Here is a 16,073-nt window from a genome sequence, read left to right on the forward strand (position 1 = left end):
CTGATCATGCCAAGTCGTTACCAGAAGCAGAAGCATCTATATTTCCTGTTATAAACTGTTCCTGATAACTGGGTATTCCTCAGTATTGACAAATTTCTACTACAGCCAAGAAATCCATGGTTTTCTCATGCACAAGAAAAGCAGTCAACAAAAAGACACAGAATAATAAAAAATTACAGTAACCTAATGAATAAAGTAATGCTTCTAATTGCCGAGAATCCAAAAAATTAGGAGATAAATTTTTGTACAATAAACCATTACAAACGAAGAGCAGGAACCTTAAGGTGGGGAAGCTCAGCTGCAATAATATATGTCTCTACTAAACTTACATTTATGAGCCTTCAGGCCTTCAAACGACACCGGTCCATACTCGTAGTACTCATACTCCCAGGTGTAATCAGAGTTAGACAAGGCTTGCTGGGAGGTTCTGTTTGAAATCAGCCTCAGGGCAGACATCTTGCACCTCAATAAATATATACCTGTGGGTACAAAATGCATTACTAGATATTACATACTTCTGACACATTATTTGATTTTATTGAGAATCCTTCCCTATTTATGGGATCTCTTCCTCATCACTGTTCCCAAGTGCAGACACTCATGCTTACAAAGGTGCTCTCTCAACTGTTCCTTTAAAATCCAGTATCCCTGCCTCATCAGACAAGGCTATTGCATCCCCTCCTGTTCCTTCCCCAGCCTTGGCTGGCCAACCGCCAGTCAACACTGAGCTTCTTGTCAATGGAAAGAGAACCTACGTTCACTCCACAGAGATGCCTGTAACTATACAAAACCAGGCTCTTCCAACGGAATAAAGCTTTTACAGCTCAAAAACAGTAAATACCAAAGACCGCCAGCCTCAGCAGCTTAGGATGAATGCTGCCATGAAAGTCTGGGTGAAGAACTGGCCAGACTACCAGGCTCAAAGGGTTACATTACCCATACAAAGTCTTGTTGGCAGCTGGTTATCAGTGGAGCGCACTCATAGCAAGTTCACAGATTACGTGAGGGATAGTCAAGAGGCTGGAGGGCAGAATGCTACTCAGAGGGACCAGGACAAGCTGGAGAAAGGGAGTGACAGGAACCTCATGAGGACCACCAGTGCAAAAGTAAAGTCCTGCATCTGGGAGGGAATAACCCCATGCAGCAGTACAGGCTGCTGGGGAGCAGCTCTGCAGAGAAGGTCCTGTGATGGACAAGCTGAATGTCAGTCAGCAACATGCCTTGTGTACTGGGCTGAATTAACGAGACTCTAGCCAGCAGGTCAAGAGAAGTGTTTATTCTTCTCTACTCACCACTGGTAACACTATATCTGGGGTACTCTATCCGGTTTTGGTATCCAAAATAACAGAAAGATATGGACCCACTGGTGCCAGTCCAGTGGAAGGCCACCAAGATGGTCAGGGAGCTGAAATACAGGATGCATGAGAGTAAGGGAACTGGGTTTGTTCAACCTGAAGAAGAGAAGGCTCCACGGAGACCTTCATGGTGTCTGCAGTAACAGAGTGCACAGAGATTCCAGAGCCAGACTCTGCTCAGAGGTGCAGAGTGAAAGGACAAGCAGCAATGAATACAAATCAGGAAACAGGAAATTTAAATTAGATACAAGGAAAACTTTACCTGATTTAGTTGAACATGCTTTGAGCAGGAGGTTGGACCATGCAACCACCAGAGGTCCCTTCCAACCTAAATTTCTCTGTGCTAGTAACAGCTTCAATATGGCACTAGGGAAGGAAGATAAAACAGGAGTGATTTTCTCCGCAGATTAACAAAAACTGCAACGCAACATTAAACATCATTGAATTGCCTTGATAGATATTGCTGTCATTACCAGAACACTGCACTAGGGATTTAAGTTTTGCAGATTAGGTTTTTTTTCAGAATATTAGACAGTTTTATGCACACCAAAAAAGAGCACATCTCTACACAACACATCTGCTGCAGCAGCTGGAGTCAGGACATTCAACTTGAAACATATTACAAAATACTTTTTGTAAAAGCAAATCGAGCTTTGGGTAATTTTGCATTCAATTAAAACCCAGCAGAGTGAAGACTTCATGCGGTTCATAGAACTATTGCAATCAGTTGTTCTGTGGACAATGAAACTTCTCAGAACACAAACTCAAATCCAGATAAAATTTCTTGAAAAGAAGGGCCCTAAATAGTCACATCACTCAAAATACCTGAAACTTCAGTCAGACCTAAGATTAATTAAATTGACTAAGGCTGTGCAAGGAAGGCATGTTGTTCAAGTGCTAGGAGGGCCACACCTAAAGAACAAGAATCCGGCACAAAACGAAGAACACAAATGCACCCAGGCAATATGAACAGCATTTCAGATATGTAAAAAAGTTATTTCTACAACTATTTTGCCATGAGCAAATGGTGGCAGAAATGCCTCAAAACAATTTTAAATAAATAGTGAAGTACACCTGAAGTAAGCTTCATACCCAGTTACAACATTCAGAACATTAAACACATACCAAAACCTGACTAGCAAGTGATAAATCATTTAAAACAAGAAGCGGATCTATTTTTCAACTTAAATTGGCTTAGTTTACACAATAAGCAACTTGCTAACAGGGGCAGGGAGGGGGTGGTGACCAACCCCATTCTTGGGTCAGGATAAGGAGCTTCAATTACCCTCACCTTCCCTCCTTTAGCCACTCAGAAAGCTCCCAGTGAGAACAAGCAGCCTGAAGCACAGAGGAGGAAGAAAAAAAGATGGCTGTAATGGACAACCCAGTTCATGGCTGAGGATGTTTCCCAACCCTTTAAGAACATGACAGAAAGAGGTAAGTAACTTTAAGTGCCTGTGTTAACAGTGAAGTTCCTCCTTTGCTTTCCCAGTGTCAAGAAAACCTTCTTATTTCCTGCAGTCAAAGAAAGAACGTCTAATTAAGCTTTAGACAGAGTTTTTCTTGTTTTAAATCAACCTAAGTGACTAATGCCTCTGGGAGAAGCAAACAGAACAGAGGAAAATCCAAGATTCCTGTCCTAGTTTGCTCCCATCTCAGCTCTGTCAGTTGCCTCTTACAAGATTGTGTGTTTCATTTTGTGAGTGGGCCCTAAGAGACTACATGGTGCAGAGGGTTCCCACCATCTTTTCCCCCTGGCTTCCTCTCGATGTTTTGTTGATGATGCATCTCTTGACAAATTTTATTAGCACATTCCTGTTTAATTGTATAGCCTTCCAGAGGAGTCTTTCATTTAAATATTTCTTACATGGCATCACCAATGTTCACTGTCACCTCCTCACTTTCAGCATTATAAGAAGAGCTGAACAGGAATCCACAGAACTAAAACTACAGAGTAAGGTATATGAACAATCTGCAAAATGTTTCTTCTTGCACTTCAAGTGCAGGTAGATGGGATTAGCTGGCGCACACGCAGATCTTTCTCCTGATCTAGTCACTAGTGTCCATTTATGATTTATGGGGACAACAGCCACTTCTAGGACACAAAGAATCTGTTTGGGTTTAGTCTTCAGTTAGGACTAGAATCTCCAGTGTTTCACCACTGACTACAAGCATTTCTAGACTTCCTTTCACCACAGACAAGCCACTATCAGAGGGAGAGGTGCTTACTGAAACCTGGGTCACCAGCTCGCAGGCTAACCTGTGCCTCAGGCTTTGCAGGACATACAAAATACACCTCTAAACCATTCAGTAGAGCTAAGCACAAGCATTTTCCCAAACTAGCTTACAGCTCACTTTGGACGAATGTCTCCAAAACCTCAGCCTGAAAAACGTTAAAACAAACCTTCTATTCTACTTGAAAAGCCAGCCTAGCGTGGTGGAAGAAGGACCAGCACAGCTAAAGCAGTGAACATTAAGACCTTGCATCTCCTGAGGAAGGGCAAAGCAGGGTGAGCTGGCATGCTAGCAGCCTGCCAGGTGCATTTGCCAGGCTGCACCAGGTCATGGGAGGACTGTGGGGGCCAGATAAGGGCACTTCCCTTCAGGGAAGGAATTCTCCCAGGAGATGCACTCAAGCGCTTTTTCTGCCAGGAATGGACAGCAGTGGTTCATCCCACAGCTCTGAGGCATGACAGAGAGCCCCTCTAATTGACCTTGATGGAGGGGTTTTTTGAGACCCGCAGGAATTGGTTAAGGCAAATGCAAAAGCCCCTCTGTTGACTTTGACGTGTATGGATGCAGACAGCCTTTCCTCATTCTGGATCATTTCTTTCGAGAGCAAGTAAGGGAGCAACAAAAAGCTTCACTTTGATCACTCAAGAAACCCCAAAGCAGGGCTATGTTCAGTGCTGCCAACCAGGAGATTCAGGCAGGTCACTCCTGGAAACCACAAAGGGCAAGTGTTCACAGCTGCCTTCTGGCACATTGGGTTGCTCTCGGGCGATAATGTCAACAGTGTCCTGGTTTCAGCTGGGACAGAGTTAATTTTCTTCTTAGCAGCTGGTGCAGTGCTGGGTTTGGATTTGGTGCAAGTACAATGTTGATAGCACACTGATGGTTTTGGCTGTTGCCAGGTAGCGTTTATACTAAGTCAAGGACCTTTCAGTTCCTTGGGCCCCGCCAGCGAGAGGGCTGGAGGGGCAAGGGAAACAGGGAGGGGACACAGCCAGGACAGGTGACCCAAACTAGCCAAGGGGATATTCCATACCAAAGTGTCATGCTGAGTATATAAGCTGGGGAAATAGAAGGAGGGGGGAGACATTCAGCATTATGGTGTCTGTCTTCCCAAGTAACCGTTATGTGTGATGGAGCCCTCCTGTCCTGGAGAAGGCTGAACACCTGCCTGCCGATGGAAAGTAGCGAATTCCTGGTTCTGCTTTGCTTGCGCGTGCAGCTTTTGCTTTACCTACTAAACTGTCTTTATCTCAGCCCACGAGTTTTCACGCTTTTCCAGTCCTCTCCCCCATCCCACTATGGGGGGAGTAAGTGAGCAGCTTGGTTGCTTGACAGGGTTAAACCCACAAACAGGTACCCAGACACCCCCCATGGAGACCCAGCTGCAACTCCTGAAGTTAAATTATACCTTCATTAGAACTCGCTTGTAACCTGTGAGAGTTTGTAAGGTCACAGCTTACACCACCACTGGGGCCACAAAGCCAAGTCTGGTTTTATGTACAGCTAAAACTGACCTTGTAACGTAACCAGCAACAACTACCTCCAAGCCTGACCTGACGCACAAAAATAAATTCATGTGGACTGGTCAACGTACCTACTGTTCATTTCTGGAGCAAAAGAAACTACCAATATGGTAGACACAAGCAGCCTGGTAAATTTTCAATCAAAACCTACATTTATTTTCCACATACTTCCATTCTGCTTACTGCCACAGAGTCTAAGCACTTTACAGTCTTCATCGACTAGGTGAACAAACTGTTGGCCCTGTTCAAACTGTGAAGATCCCAAAAGCTAGGCAGGGGAAAAAAAAAAAAAAAAAAAAAGTAGCAGCATTTCAAACTCTGGGAAGCCCTAGCCTGAGAAACCTTAGCACTACACACTGACACATCAGCTCCATCAGCCAGGCAGTACAATTAACCCAGAAGTTGTTGGCTACGAGAAATTAACAACTCAGGCTGTTCCCATATCCCCTAAGTCCCCATATCAGCAACAGTATTCTACGTGGCAGGAAGAGAGAACCAGCCACCACCACATTCCTTTTTACTTCATCCCAAAGACTAAGAGATTAAGTCAGAGGAAAAGTAGTCAATGTAAAAAACAAGCACAAACTTATTCACTCTGCACTGCATCAGCTGAAAGGTAATACAGACCCCATCTTTATACAACCCTACCACGTGTCTATTGCTTTGAACAAGCCGTGCGACTCCCAAGCACCAGCGAGAAGCAAGTCTGCAGGAAATACTTAACCAAATGGCCCTTGCTTCTTGCTAATTCTCAAGATCTTAGATAGGCAGGATTTGAGATCAAGTCTGTGGTCTTTTCAGGGGAATACCCAATCTTCCCACCTGCAATAAAAGAGAGGAAAGCATACTATACAAACCAAGTGAAATTTAGCAAGAAAAATAGAAAGATATCTGAAAACTGACTGTACAATTAAAAATCAATCATTATAGGCCAACACCAACTGCGTGATACCTGGCACTTTTCTTGGAGAGAAGAGAAAGTACCAGTGTTAACAGTGGTTATGTTTGATTGATGCTCACAAAGAGCATCATCTGCATGAGCTGTTGTACTAAAATAACAAGAATGATGTTGGATTCATCACAAAAGGACTTTATAACAATGCTAAGGAAAACTGTTGATTTAGTCACTGCTTTATCCTGGGAATTAAGAATGAGAAAGGATGAAGTTCCAGACTCATACTACTCTATTACACAACATATAACATACTTTTTTATCCTTATAACTATACAATGTAAACTAGACCCCAACAGTAAACTTCTATACTCCACACAAATTCTCATGAAAATGTCTTATTTTCCATGTACTAATGCTTAATATCTTGCGCTGCAATGCAAGGCAGTGTAAAAGGAGGTCTCCATACCATTATATACAATTTGGATGCTAATAGAGTAGCTACTGTTTGGTACTTAGTTTAAAAGCAATGACACTACGACTTTAAAGTAAAATTTAACAAATAGAAGACCAAAAGAGTTTCCCAAGTATTTTCCTAGAGATAATAATGATATAAGTAAACACTAACGCCCACTTAGTACTTCACCTCAGTAGGGACCACCTAGAAGTTAGGCAGAAACTAATATGAAATCATACCTTACAGTGAGTTCACAGACAACTACATGGATTTGAAAATAGAGCAAATACTATATGAGCTCACTCATAAACCTTGTCCGAGAAGACTGCTGAATTATACTTAATGTAGCATCACAGAAGCTTTGTATTTCTTTTGCTCTCAAAAAGTTTCAGTCCAGCACTGACAGTAAAGGAACATGAACAGTTAGTACAAAGCTACGGGGACTTGCTCCCAAAACACACTGAAGCAAATAGATTAGCCTAAAAAAGCCTTAAAAATCACAGACAGAACATAGAGTCTTGAGACAGTATTATCTACAAATAATAAATGGAATTATGGCTAACATATCTTTATTTCCTGCAGCTAGGGCAGAATTACACAATCAATTCATCATCTGGCTTCAATGTACAAAGGTGAGCTTCAGTTGAGCTCAGAAAACATTTCATTTTGACATTCAGGATGACAAAAACTGATATGTTACAAGAATTCACCCTTCCACCCAAATAATACATCTCTACGCAGGAAAGCCTCCACAAGTTGATAGTTGTTACAGTCACAGTAGAAAACGAGACTAAACCTTTCTTCTAAGTAAAGAAAGGTCTATTTTTTAAGGAGAAAATAAGTTCTAAGTTTCTGAGCATTTTTTAAAGCGGGAAGATTATACTTTCAATAGCCTTTTCCCAGACATGCCCCAGCTGAACCTTTGCTGAACCTAGTTCTGAACATGGCTCGGGAACACGGTTACAGACGCAGCAAGGCTGTGGTCAGAAGAGTGCTCTGGGTATTGCTGAGCCCATTATCCTCTCCCATCTAAAAGTCTACCTCCTCTTTGTTGTGCAGGTATGGCAGCTTCAAAACCCAAGTTCTCTCAAGACCAACCAGACTAGAAGAAGCCCCATCACTAAGCGCTAATGTACTGAGACCTTTTCAGTCCTATAAGGTTACAAATGCTGAGATCAATGATACAATATAAGTACAGTCAACACTTTCCAAAAGAAAGGCTGCCTTTCCCTCAGGTGTTTGTAATACTGCCAATTCTAACCTTTCACATACAAATTCTTAACCTTTACCCTTTCAGTAAATACCACAGACAGAGGTCCCAGGCTGATTTGTTACAGAAAACTGGGAACTGGAAGAGCTCTGGCATATCTGGCTAATGACATAAGAGTAAACCACAAAGCAAGTTTGCAATTGGCCTGCCCTGAACGCATCTGCTTTTGGGCTGCACTATTTCCCTGAAATTTCCTTGCTTGGCAAAGTAGTCACCTTCTTTCTATTTTATTAAACTTCTCTTTTATTAGTTTTTTTTCCACAGAAAGCTCAGTGCCGAGATTCCTTGCTAATCCTAAAGTCTGTCAATCCAATGCCTTATTCTGAATAGAAAGAAAGGAAGCTTCCACATCTCCACAGTCTTACTGATCAGCCCATTGCAGGTCAACTGGAATGGCAACATCAGAAGACGAGTTAGCTGCAAGAGCTGTTTATAAAATACCTTTTATTTATTATCATGTTAGATATCAATTATAATGTTAGAACCTATGGAAAAAAAACCAAACAGCCTCCATAACAGGGACAGAACAAACTTTATTTTTTTTATAACTAAAAGATGGCATTAAATTTGAAAGCAAAAAAAAATCTCACTGTGAAGAGAATTTATGTCAATGCATGTTACCCTATGCATAGGGTTACTAGACTAGATTTACTCAAATAAGCTAGTCTGCCAGTCATGAAGAAACACTGGAAGCATAGTACTTAGTGTAGCCAAAAGAACAACTGAATCCAAGAACAGAGGTAGCTGGAAGCATTTCAAATAACCACACCTAAACCAACCATTTATAACAAGGGCAAGGCTGAAAGAAGGAATTACTCCTTCTGGGAAATTCAGCACTGATTAACAGCCAGAATTATCTGGGTTCCCTTCATGTCAGTTACCTGGGCCTGAAGACACCCTGGGCCACGCAGCGGAGGTGCTGCTGCCGCACAGGCCACCCACACCAAGCTTGTGCGGTGCCCCATCGCAACGTGCTGGCCCCCGGGTTTAAATGCAGAGCAGCTCTTCATAGGTTTGCACAGCCCAGAAAATGGATGACTGGGTTCAGGCCTTATTTCATAGATCTGTTTTGGCTTTGCATCAGGGAAAAAAACACCAAAGCACTGGGGCTGACAAGCAGAGTGGAAGCTGAGTACATTTCCCCTCTCCCATTACAAAGCATGACCCTAATCTTCATGTAATGTCCATCTGGTCTAAGTACAGACCACAGCATGCCCCCATAGCATCTCTTCACTTCTCAGTGGTTCTCCCCACAAAAACAGTTTTGTTCCTAATCTACACTGAAGCCAGCAGAAGATAAACCTGCAGAGATGAAAAAAAACATCCCAGATACAATAGACCATTTGTTCAGAGCAACTCCCACACTTGGATATCTCACAGCCCCGGGTTGACTGTGCTACGGTGGAAATATCTTTATTTTCTGCTCTCACCCACACAGGGTTTGTAAAGCCACGATCTCTCAGATGCAAAGTTAACACTCAAGCTTTTCAGTTTGAAAAGTCAGTTATGTATTATATTTCCTCAAGAGCTAACAAAATAAAATGTAAAAATACAGCTTTTCTTGAACACTTCCACACTGGAATGACCAACGTTTTCTGAACTTCTGTAGTTAGCCTACAATTTGATGCAGAAATTTTGCCTTAATTGGTTCAGTGAGAATTTCAGTTGCTGAAATGGTGCTGTTTATTAAAAGTCAAACTGGTCTGGGATTTTTCCAAACCAGAACCGTTTTGTTTTTTTCCTGTCTTTAGATCTAATTATTCCCTCCAGTGCTGCTGAAGCAGCAAACAATTTATTGTAGTGCCTCAAGTACAAATTTTATTTCAGGTAGATCAGACAGCAGCACACATCAGAATTTTCCCATTCTTAATCCCTGCCACACATCTGTGTTACATCAGGCTACAAACAAGCAACTAGAGACCAAGGAAACATCATTAGAACAGTACAACCAAGGCCCAACGCACCGAGTATTCAGAATATCACCTTCATTTATTTGTACTAAAATTTGTACTACAATTTTGCCAGTAGTACTTTGTATCATTCATTCAAAGACTGGAATTTTGATCTAAACAGTTGAATGAGCTGCAAGAGCATCACCTGTGCTTCACCTTAAAAACCTCTTCCACCACACAGCGTACACTGACAGCCAGCAAAAGAATAGGCAGTAAATTACTTTGTCCAGCTCTAAATATTGTGAATTATACTTTTTTTTTAAAAAAGGAGGAAAAAAAGATTATCTTTTTGGTTGTGATTGATACACCCAGAATGTCTCATTATCTTCAGCAAGAATGGAGCCAGTCAGTGGAGAGCTGCCGCTCCCCTGGCATCTTTCCAGGTATTACTCCTGTGTTAAAAAATTATCTTGACTCTCTGATTAGGAACCTCAATAGGAAACCACAAATGGACCAGAGAAAACAAGCAGTATTTGAGACTATTACCTGATTATCTCCAAGCAGAAACCAAAACATCTATTTATTTCCACAGCAGTTATGTAAATCTGCATCCCTTGTATATAGTCTCTGGGGGGCTCAAACAAGAGTAACAGACAGGAGCAGAGTGAGAGGCTCCAAAACACAGCAGTAGGCTAGGAGACACCTGGAAATACAAGTGCCTCAACATCCTCACAAACAAACCCCAGCCAGCCTCGCCAAGGTAGTTTGAGACAGCATTGCTGCTGCTGTCCCATTGCTCTACCAGCTACACCTGTCACAGGAGAAGTGGCAAACTAATAGCCTGCCTACGCTTAAAGTCACCATCCAGCATTAAGCACTGGACAAGGTTAACATGCCAGGACGAGCAAGGCAAATGTCAGGGAACAGAGACTGTCCAGAGGGATCGGGGTCACTGGGGTAATCATCGCCAGCAAACGGAAAGGCAGAGGGCTCAGAAGGGACCTCAGCTGCCTACTACACCAGTCACTGTCAACAGAGGCTGCTCACCAGAGGATGAGACTACTAAGTAGGCTGTTAAAAAAGAGACTTTTAAGGGAGAAGGAAGAAATGGGAGGAAGAAAAAAGGAAAAGATAAACAGAAGTATGAGAATCAGCAGAAGACTAGGGAAAAACACATGGGGGAGGATGGGAAGAGGGCAAGACTGTATAGGAGAAGCAATCTCAGGCTGAATGGAGGACAGATGTTCATCCCTTCAGTCTGAAAGCACAAAGAGAGATATTATCTGGAGAAAAGAAAGAAAAGAAAAGAAAAGAAAAAAAGAAAAGAAAAGAAAAAAAAAAAAGAGAGAAATCCCACCACAACAAACGCACCATAAATTTACCTTGTTGGTTGACTGGGGCGGGGAGGGGGGGGGGGGGGGGGGGGGGGGGGGAAGGTTACAAACATTTTAAGTTAAATTTTTAAGTTCATTCAAATGCTCAGCATTCAGTGCAAGACACAACGGAGTCTGGGGGGACTGAAAAGAATATCTACGTATTCCAAGCAGCAGGGCTTTCCAGCTGTTTTGATTTTGAACGCAGGCTTCCTAACACGGGAAACAATCACCCCGCTACGAATTCAGGAACGTGACACCAGCTCCTGCAGGGGGCATTTTCCACACCGCCCGCCCGCACAGTGCCACCTCAAGCTTTTATTAAATAAAATAAGAATTAGAGGAGTACTTCGGACTTCAAGGCTTGCCAAAAAAGTCGGCAGCTCTCGGTTTCGAACCACCCAGCCGTCTGGTAAGGCAGGCTGAGCTACCGACGCCTGAGGGGGCGGCGGGCAGCCCCCGCCGCCCCCCTCCGCGGGCCGCACCGCAGGTCCCACCGCGGGGCAGGCAGGGCCCGGCCGGGCCGCCCCACTCCCGCCCCCCGCTCGCCCCCCGCCCCCGCCCGGCCTCAGCGCCGTCCCCTCACCGCACTTACCCGCACCGGGCCGGGCCGGGCGCGCCGCCAGCCCCCTGAGCGCCGCGGCGCCCCGAGGCGAGCACGGCCCCCCAGGAACGCCCCGGGACGAGGCGGCGCTGAGGGGCCGCCGGGCGGGATGAAGCCGCCGGGCGGTGACGCGCGCTCCCGCGCTCCTACCTGGCCGGGCGGTGGCACCGCCCGCACCGCCCGCGCCCCCCGACGCCGCACGCGCGCCGCGCCGCGCCGAGCCGAGCCGAGCCGGACCGCGCCTCGCCACAGCCAATGAATCAGCAGCAGCCGCGGCGCGCCGGCCCGCCCGGGCGGCATGGCACGGCCACGTGACGCGCGCGGGCCAATGGGCAGCGCGGGCGGGAGCGGCGCCGCGGGCGGCTGCGGGCGGCGGGTCCGGGGTCCGCGGGCGTCGAGCGGAGCGGAGCTGGGAGCTACACGGCTTCTGCAGGGGCGTAGACCAGCTGGGAGTAACCCCGGTGTGTCAGTTGCCTCGCAGGTGCCAAGGGGGAGCGTTAGTTGCAGGGGCAGAGGCGAGCCGAGAGGGGTGGCTTGCCCGCGCTGGGAGGCACCTTTGCACAAGGGTAGGCCCAAGGCCCCCGTGGGGAGACGTTGCAGGTGGGGCAGCCAGGCCCACTGGCACCAGGCGGGACGGCTGTGCGAGGCCCTGCCTCCGCTGCCAGGAGGTGAAGGGTGATGCCATAAACCTACAGGAATTGTACAGCCTCTTGCACCGTTTCCATCCCTGTCATCTGCCGCTTCTTAAAACAAAGAGACCTTTAAGAGCATGTGAAATCAGTACCTCACTCTGCTGCTTGCAGTTGTTAAAGCACAGGAGACAACAGAATCTTTGAGCATTGGTAGGACATCTGGAGATCGTCTAGGCCTGCTGAAACGGGGTCACCTAGAGCATCTTGCTCAGGACATGAGTTGCGTCTTCAGTATATTCAAGGATGGAGGCTACAACCTCTCTGGGCAACCTGTCCTGGTGTTTGATCACACTCACTACAGAAAGACATTTTTCTCATGTTTAATGGAAGTTCCTGTTACTTCAGTTTGTGCCCATTGCCTCTTGTCCTGTCCGTGAACACCACTGGGAAGAATCTCACTCCACTTTCTTCGCTACTGCCATCAGTTATTTATACATATTGGTAAGAGCACCCTGAGCCTTCTCTAGGTTAAGCAATCACAGCTCTCTTAGTCTCTTCTCATATGTCACACACTCCAGTCACTTCACTATCATTGTGGCTTTTTGATCAGCTTCGTAGCAATCAAGCACTGTAATGCATGACATGACTTAATTTTTCAATCCAGCACTAGGAAACAAGTCTTACACCCCTATCCAATGAAGCCACCAGCTTGCTGCAATACCTGCCTTCAAATGTTATAGAATTCCTTGCTAATGCTCCGGCACTTGTCAGCATCAGCCTCTCTATGTGGTTGATATTCATTTGTCTTCTTGCATCAAATGCAGGTCATGTGCAAGTTAGGACATCTGGGAAACCACTGGTTTTCACCTGTTTCTTTCCAGGCGAGACAGTGATCTTGGACAGTGTTGTCTCTCTCCAGCAGCGGTTATAAAAACTATCAATATAGTCATCTTCATCTTCAAAAACATAGAACTGATGCTTATGCATTGTTGTGGTTATGATCAGAAAACTGAATAAGCACAATGGCAAGTCAGGAACCTCCTATCTCCTGCTAATTCCATTGCTGTTGAAAAGGCAGAATGACTCAGGCTTTTGTTCATTTTTCTTAGCCTTAAAAAAAAAAAAAAGCACTCAAATTCCCTCCAAAAGAAAGAAGCCTCATGTAGCATGACCACTTCCACCATATCTCTTGTGCTTTGTCCTTTAAGGAAAGATTTTAGAGCTTTTATACCAAATGCAGAAGCCAAACAAAAACAAACCACAGCTAGACTAATGAGACAGAATTGTGCATTTTCTCAAGATTCTTTATTTCATTTCTAACACTTACTAGTGAAAATGCAGAATTAATGACTATTCAGTAATAGCAACATGTCTGAGATTGCAGCAGCAGAAATGCAGTGTTCTTTCCTGACGAGATGTGGAACTGCAGGTGCACAAACACCAAGTGTAGACAAGGGTGATGCACAATCTTTTTTCCATTCCTCCTGTCATTTCATTTTCTGTCTCTTCATGCACATCATTAGTGTCTCGTCCTCCTAATAGAGACAGCAGCGAGAATTTTCAAAAGGCAAAGGAGTTCAGCAGAGGGAAGAAGAGAGGCAGAGCAGGCATTCACATTGCAGCTGACCAGAATGAGGAAGGAGCTTCATCTGCAGCAGCTGCCCTCTTACAGCTCAGCAGCTGCGGCAAGAGCCCAGGGTTTAGTGACACACAGCTAGAGACTGCATTTACCATTAAAGCACAATTTTTGCAGAAATTCATTCTAACAGTCCTTCTCACTTGCCAAATCTTTAGATTCATGTGTAGTTAGTAGCTGCCTGGGGTTTAGCAGCCATCTAAAAACCAATAGCAAAGAAAAAAAAAAAAACAAACCCACAACCTCTTCACTGTAGCTTGGTTAGAATTGACCAAAAAAAAAAAACAGTCTTGAAAAGGAGCATAGTTACAGTTAAGAGCTTTGCAGTTCTCCCAAATGTGTGGTGCTTTAAATGGAAGGCAAAGAGGTTTTTTTCTGCACCACTTATGACAAGTAGGACTATGTTACAAGAGTGAAGTTGTTTGGTGGTTTCATTTGTATGTTAATAAAAATAGTATAAGGAAACAAACCAGCATATTTTCCATTTTTCTGTATTACACTCTCAAAAAAATCTTCTCAGGGTTGCAGATCCTTGAACAGGATGCCCTAGTCAGTTTCCCAGTGCTGTTGCTGGACAAACATACTTACAAATTAAGGGTTCAAAGTTGCCAAAAGTTGGTTTTTATTTTCTCTCAAATTCTGTTGAGTTCCTCTGTTTGTCATGTTTTAAAAGAGATCATATCATAGGAGAAAGCATATTTTATATACCATACAACATGAAACTAAATTAAAAGCTTAAACTAAAACATACCTGAATGGACAGTGAAGTTTTAATAGAAGCCATCCATGCAGGTTAGACACAAATCTGCAGATACACGTAACAGTAACAAAAGTGGGTAAGTAGTGAACTTTGTTCATATCTTATGGCTATATCACTTTCACAAATGATAATTTTAAAAATGAAATTAATATTAAGTAGAGGTTGCAGAAAAACTATGAGGGAACTCCATGTTGTGCAAGTGGAGTAGCTTCTGAGAGACCCTCCTTGCCCACAGTAGGGAATCCACCTTCCACCATTGGATCAACTTTCACTGCTCTTACACTCGACTACTGAAAATGCTGTCTCGTTTCCAATTGGAGTTTGAAGCTCTTAGTACCATTTTTGTGTTAAAAAGCAAGTTGTTTCCTGGTATATTCTTATGGTAGTTGTGTAATTATAATTAACATTCTTTGGATAAAGTTCATGTCATCATAGAATGGTTTGGGTTGGAAGGGACCTTAAAGATCACCCAGTTCCAACTCCCAGCCATGGGCAGGGACACCTTCCACCTTCCACCAGACCAGGTTGCTCCAAGCCCCATCCAGCCTGGCCCTGAGCACTCCCAGGGGTGGGGCACCCACAGCTTCTCTGGGCAGCCTGTCCCAGTGCCTCAGCACCCTCGTAGTGAAGAATTCCTTTCATCCCATCTAAACCTACCCTCTTCCAGTTTAAAGCCATTCCCCCTTGTCTTATCACTACACAGCCTTGTAGAAAGTCCCTCTCCAGCTTTCTTACAAGCCCCTTTAGGTACTGGAAGGCTGCTTTCAGGTCCCCCCACAGCCTTCTCTCTGAACACAGTGCAGATGTTAAATGTAACTTGCAGTTACTTTTATGAGCCAAACTTGTGATCTAATTTTAAAATTTCTTTATAATTATTACATAGACCCTAATTCCCTTAAAAATACTAAGTGATACTTCGGCTTTGATTAAACCCATGCCTGTTTTTACTGTCAGTGGTTAAACAATCTGCTCACTCTGATAGCCAGCAAATATCAGTAATCAGATTCTTGGACAATTATCCCACCCCCCAACACTTGCAGTTACCTCTCAGTCAATTTTAACTTCTGAAAAGAAACAATATATTGCCTATGATATTTTTAATGTGTGCTTTAATTTATTAGATTAATTCTGTGCCAGTCTTCATGCTCTTTTGCCCGCCTGTGGCAAACTGTCTAGGCTGTGCCTGCATAGATCCTCTCATCTGCATAGATCCTCTCATCTAAGTCCTTTTGTCGATGTGTTAGCACAACATCCCTTTTTCTTGGTATTTTGATCACAGAATAAAGTCTTTTCAGCTATCAGGTTTCACCCTAATTTGTAGAGCATCTTTCCTTGTTCCTGTATCAGGGAGTAGAGGGGGAAAAAAAACTTAAAAGGTTTCCAGTTCATTCTTGTATGCAGAGCAAGGAGACAGGGACAGGCAGACTTCATTCCAACAAATTCC

General features: G+C 44.1%; 1 protein-coding gene across 7 annotated transcripts in view; it reads right to left on the minus strand.

Annotated features, from left to right (window-relative positions):
- The window catches only part of MRAP2 (melanocortin 2 receptor accessory protein 2), a 29,149-nt gene extending 13,323 nt beyond the window's left edge, over positions 1–15,826 (minus strand). The window contains exons 1-3 of one of the 7 annotated variants that reach the window (XM_080389506.1): positions 11,599–15,826; positions 1,618–1,721; positions 330–479 (exon numbers count right to left, since the gene is read on the minus strand). In XM_080389506.1, coding sequence (XP_080245632.1) covers positions 330–456 — 127 coding nt within the window. In that variant the 5' untranslated portion in view covers positions 457–479; positions 1,618–1,721; positions 11,599–15,826. Of the gene's footprint in view, positions 1–329; positions 7,579–11,588 lie in introns of those variants that run through there. The other 6 variants (XM_080389504.1, XM_080389505.1, XM_080389503.1 and 3 more) reach the window with 6 other exon arrangements.
- Between the last annotated feature and the right edge of the window lie 247 nt (positions 15,827–16,073).

Source organism: Falco punctatus, assembly GCF_963210335.1.
Source record: "Falco punctatus genome assembly, chromosome: 5".
Taxonomy (NCBI): domain Eukaryota; kingdom Metazoa; phylum Chordata; class Aves; order Falconiformes; family Falconidae; genus Falco; species Falco punctatus.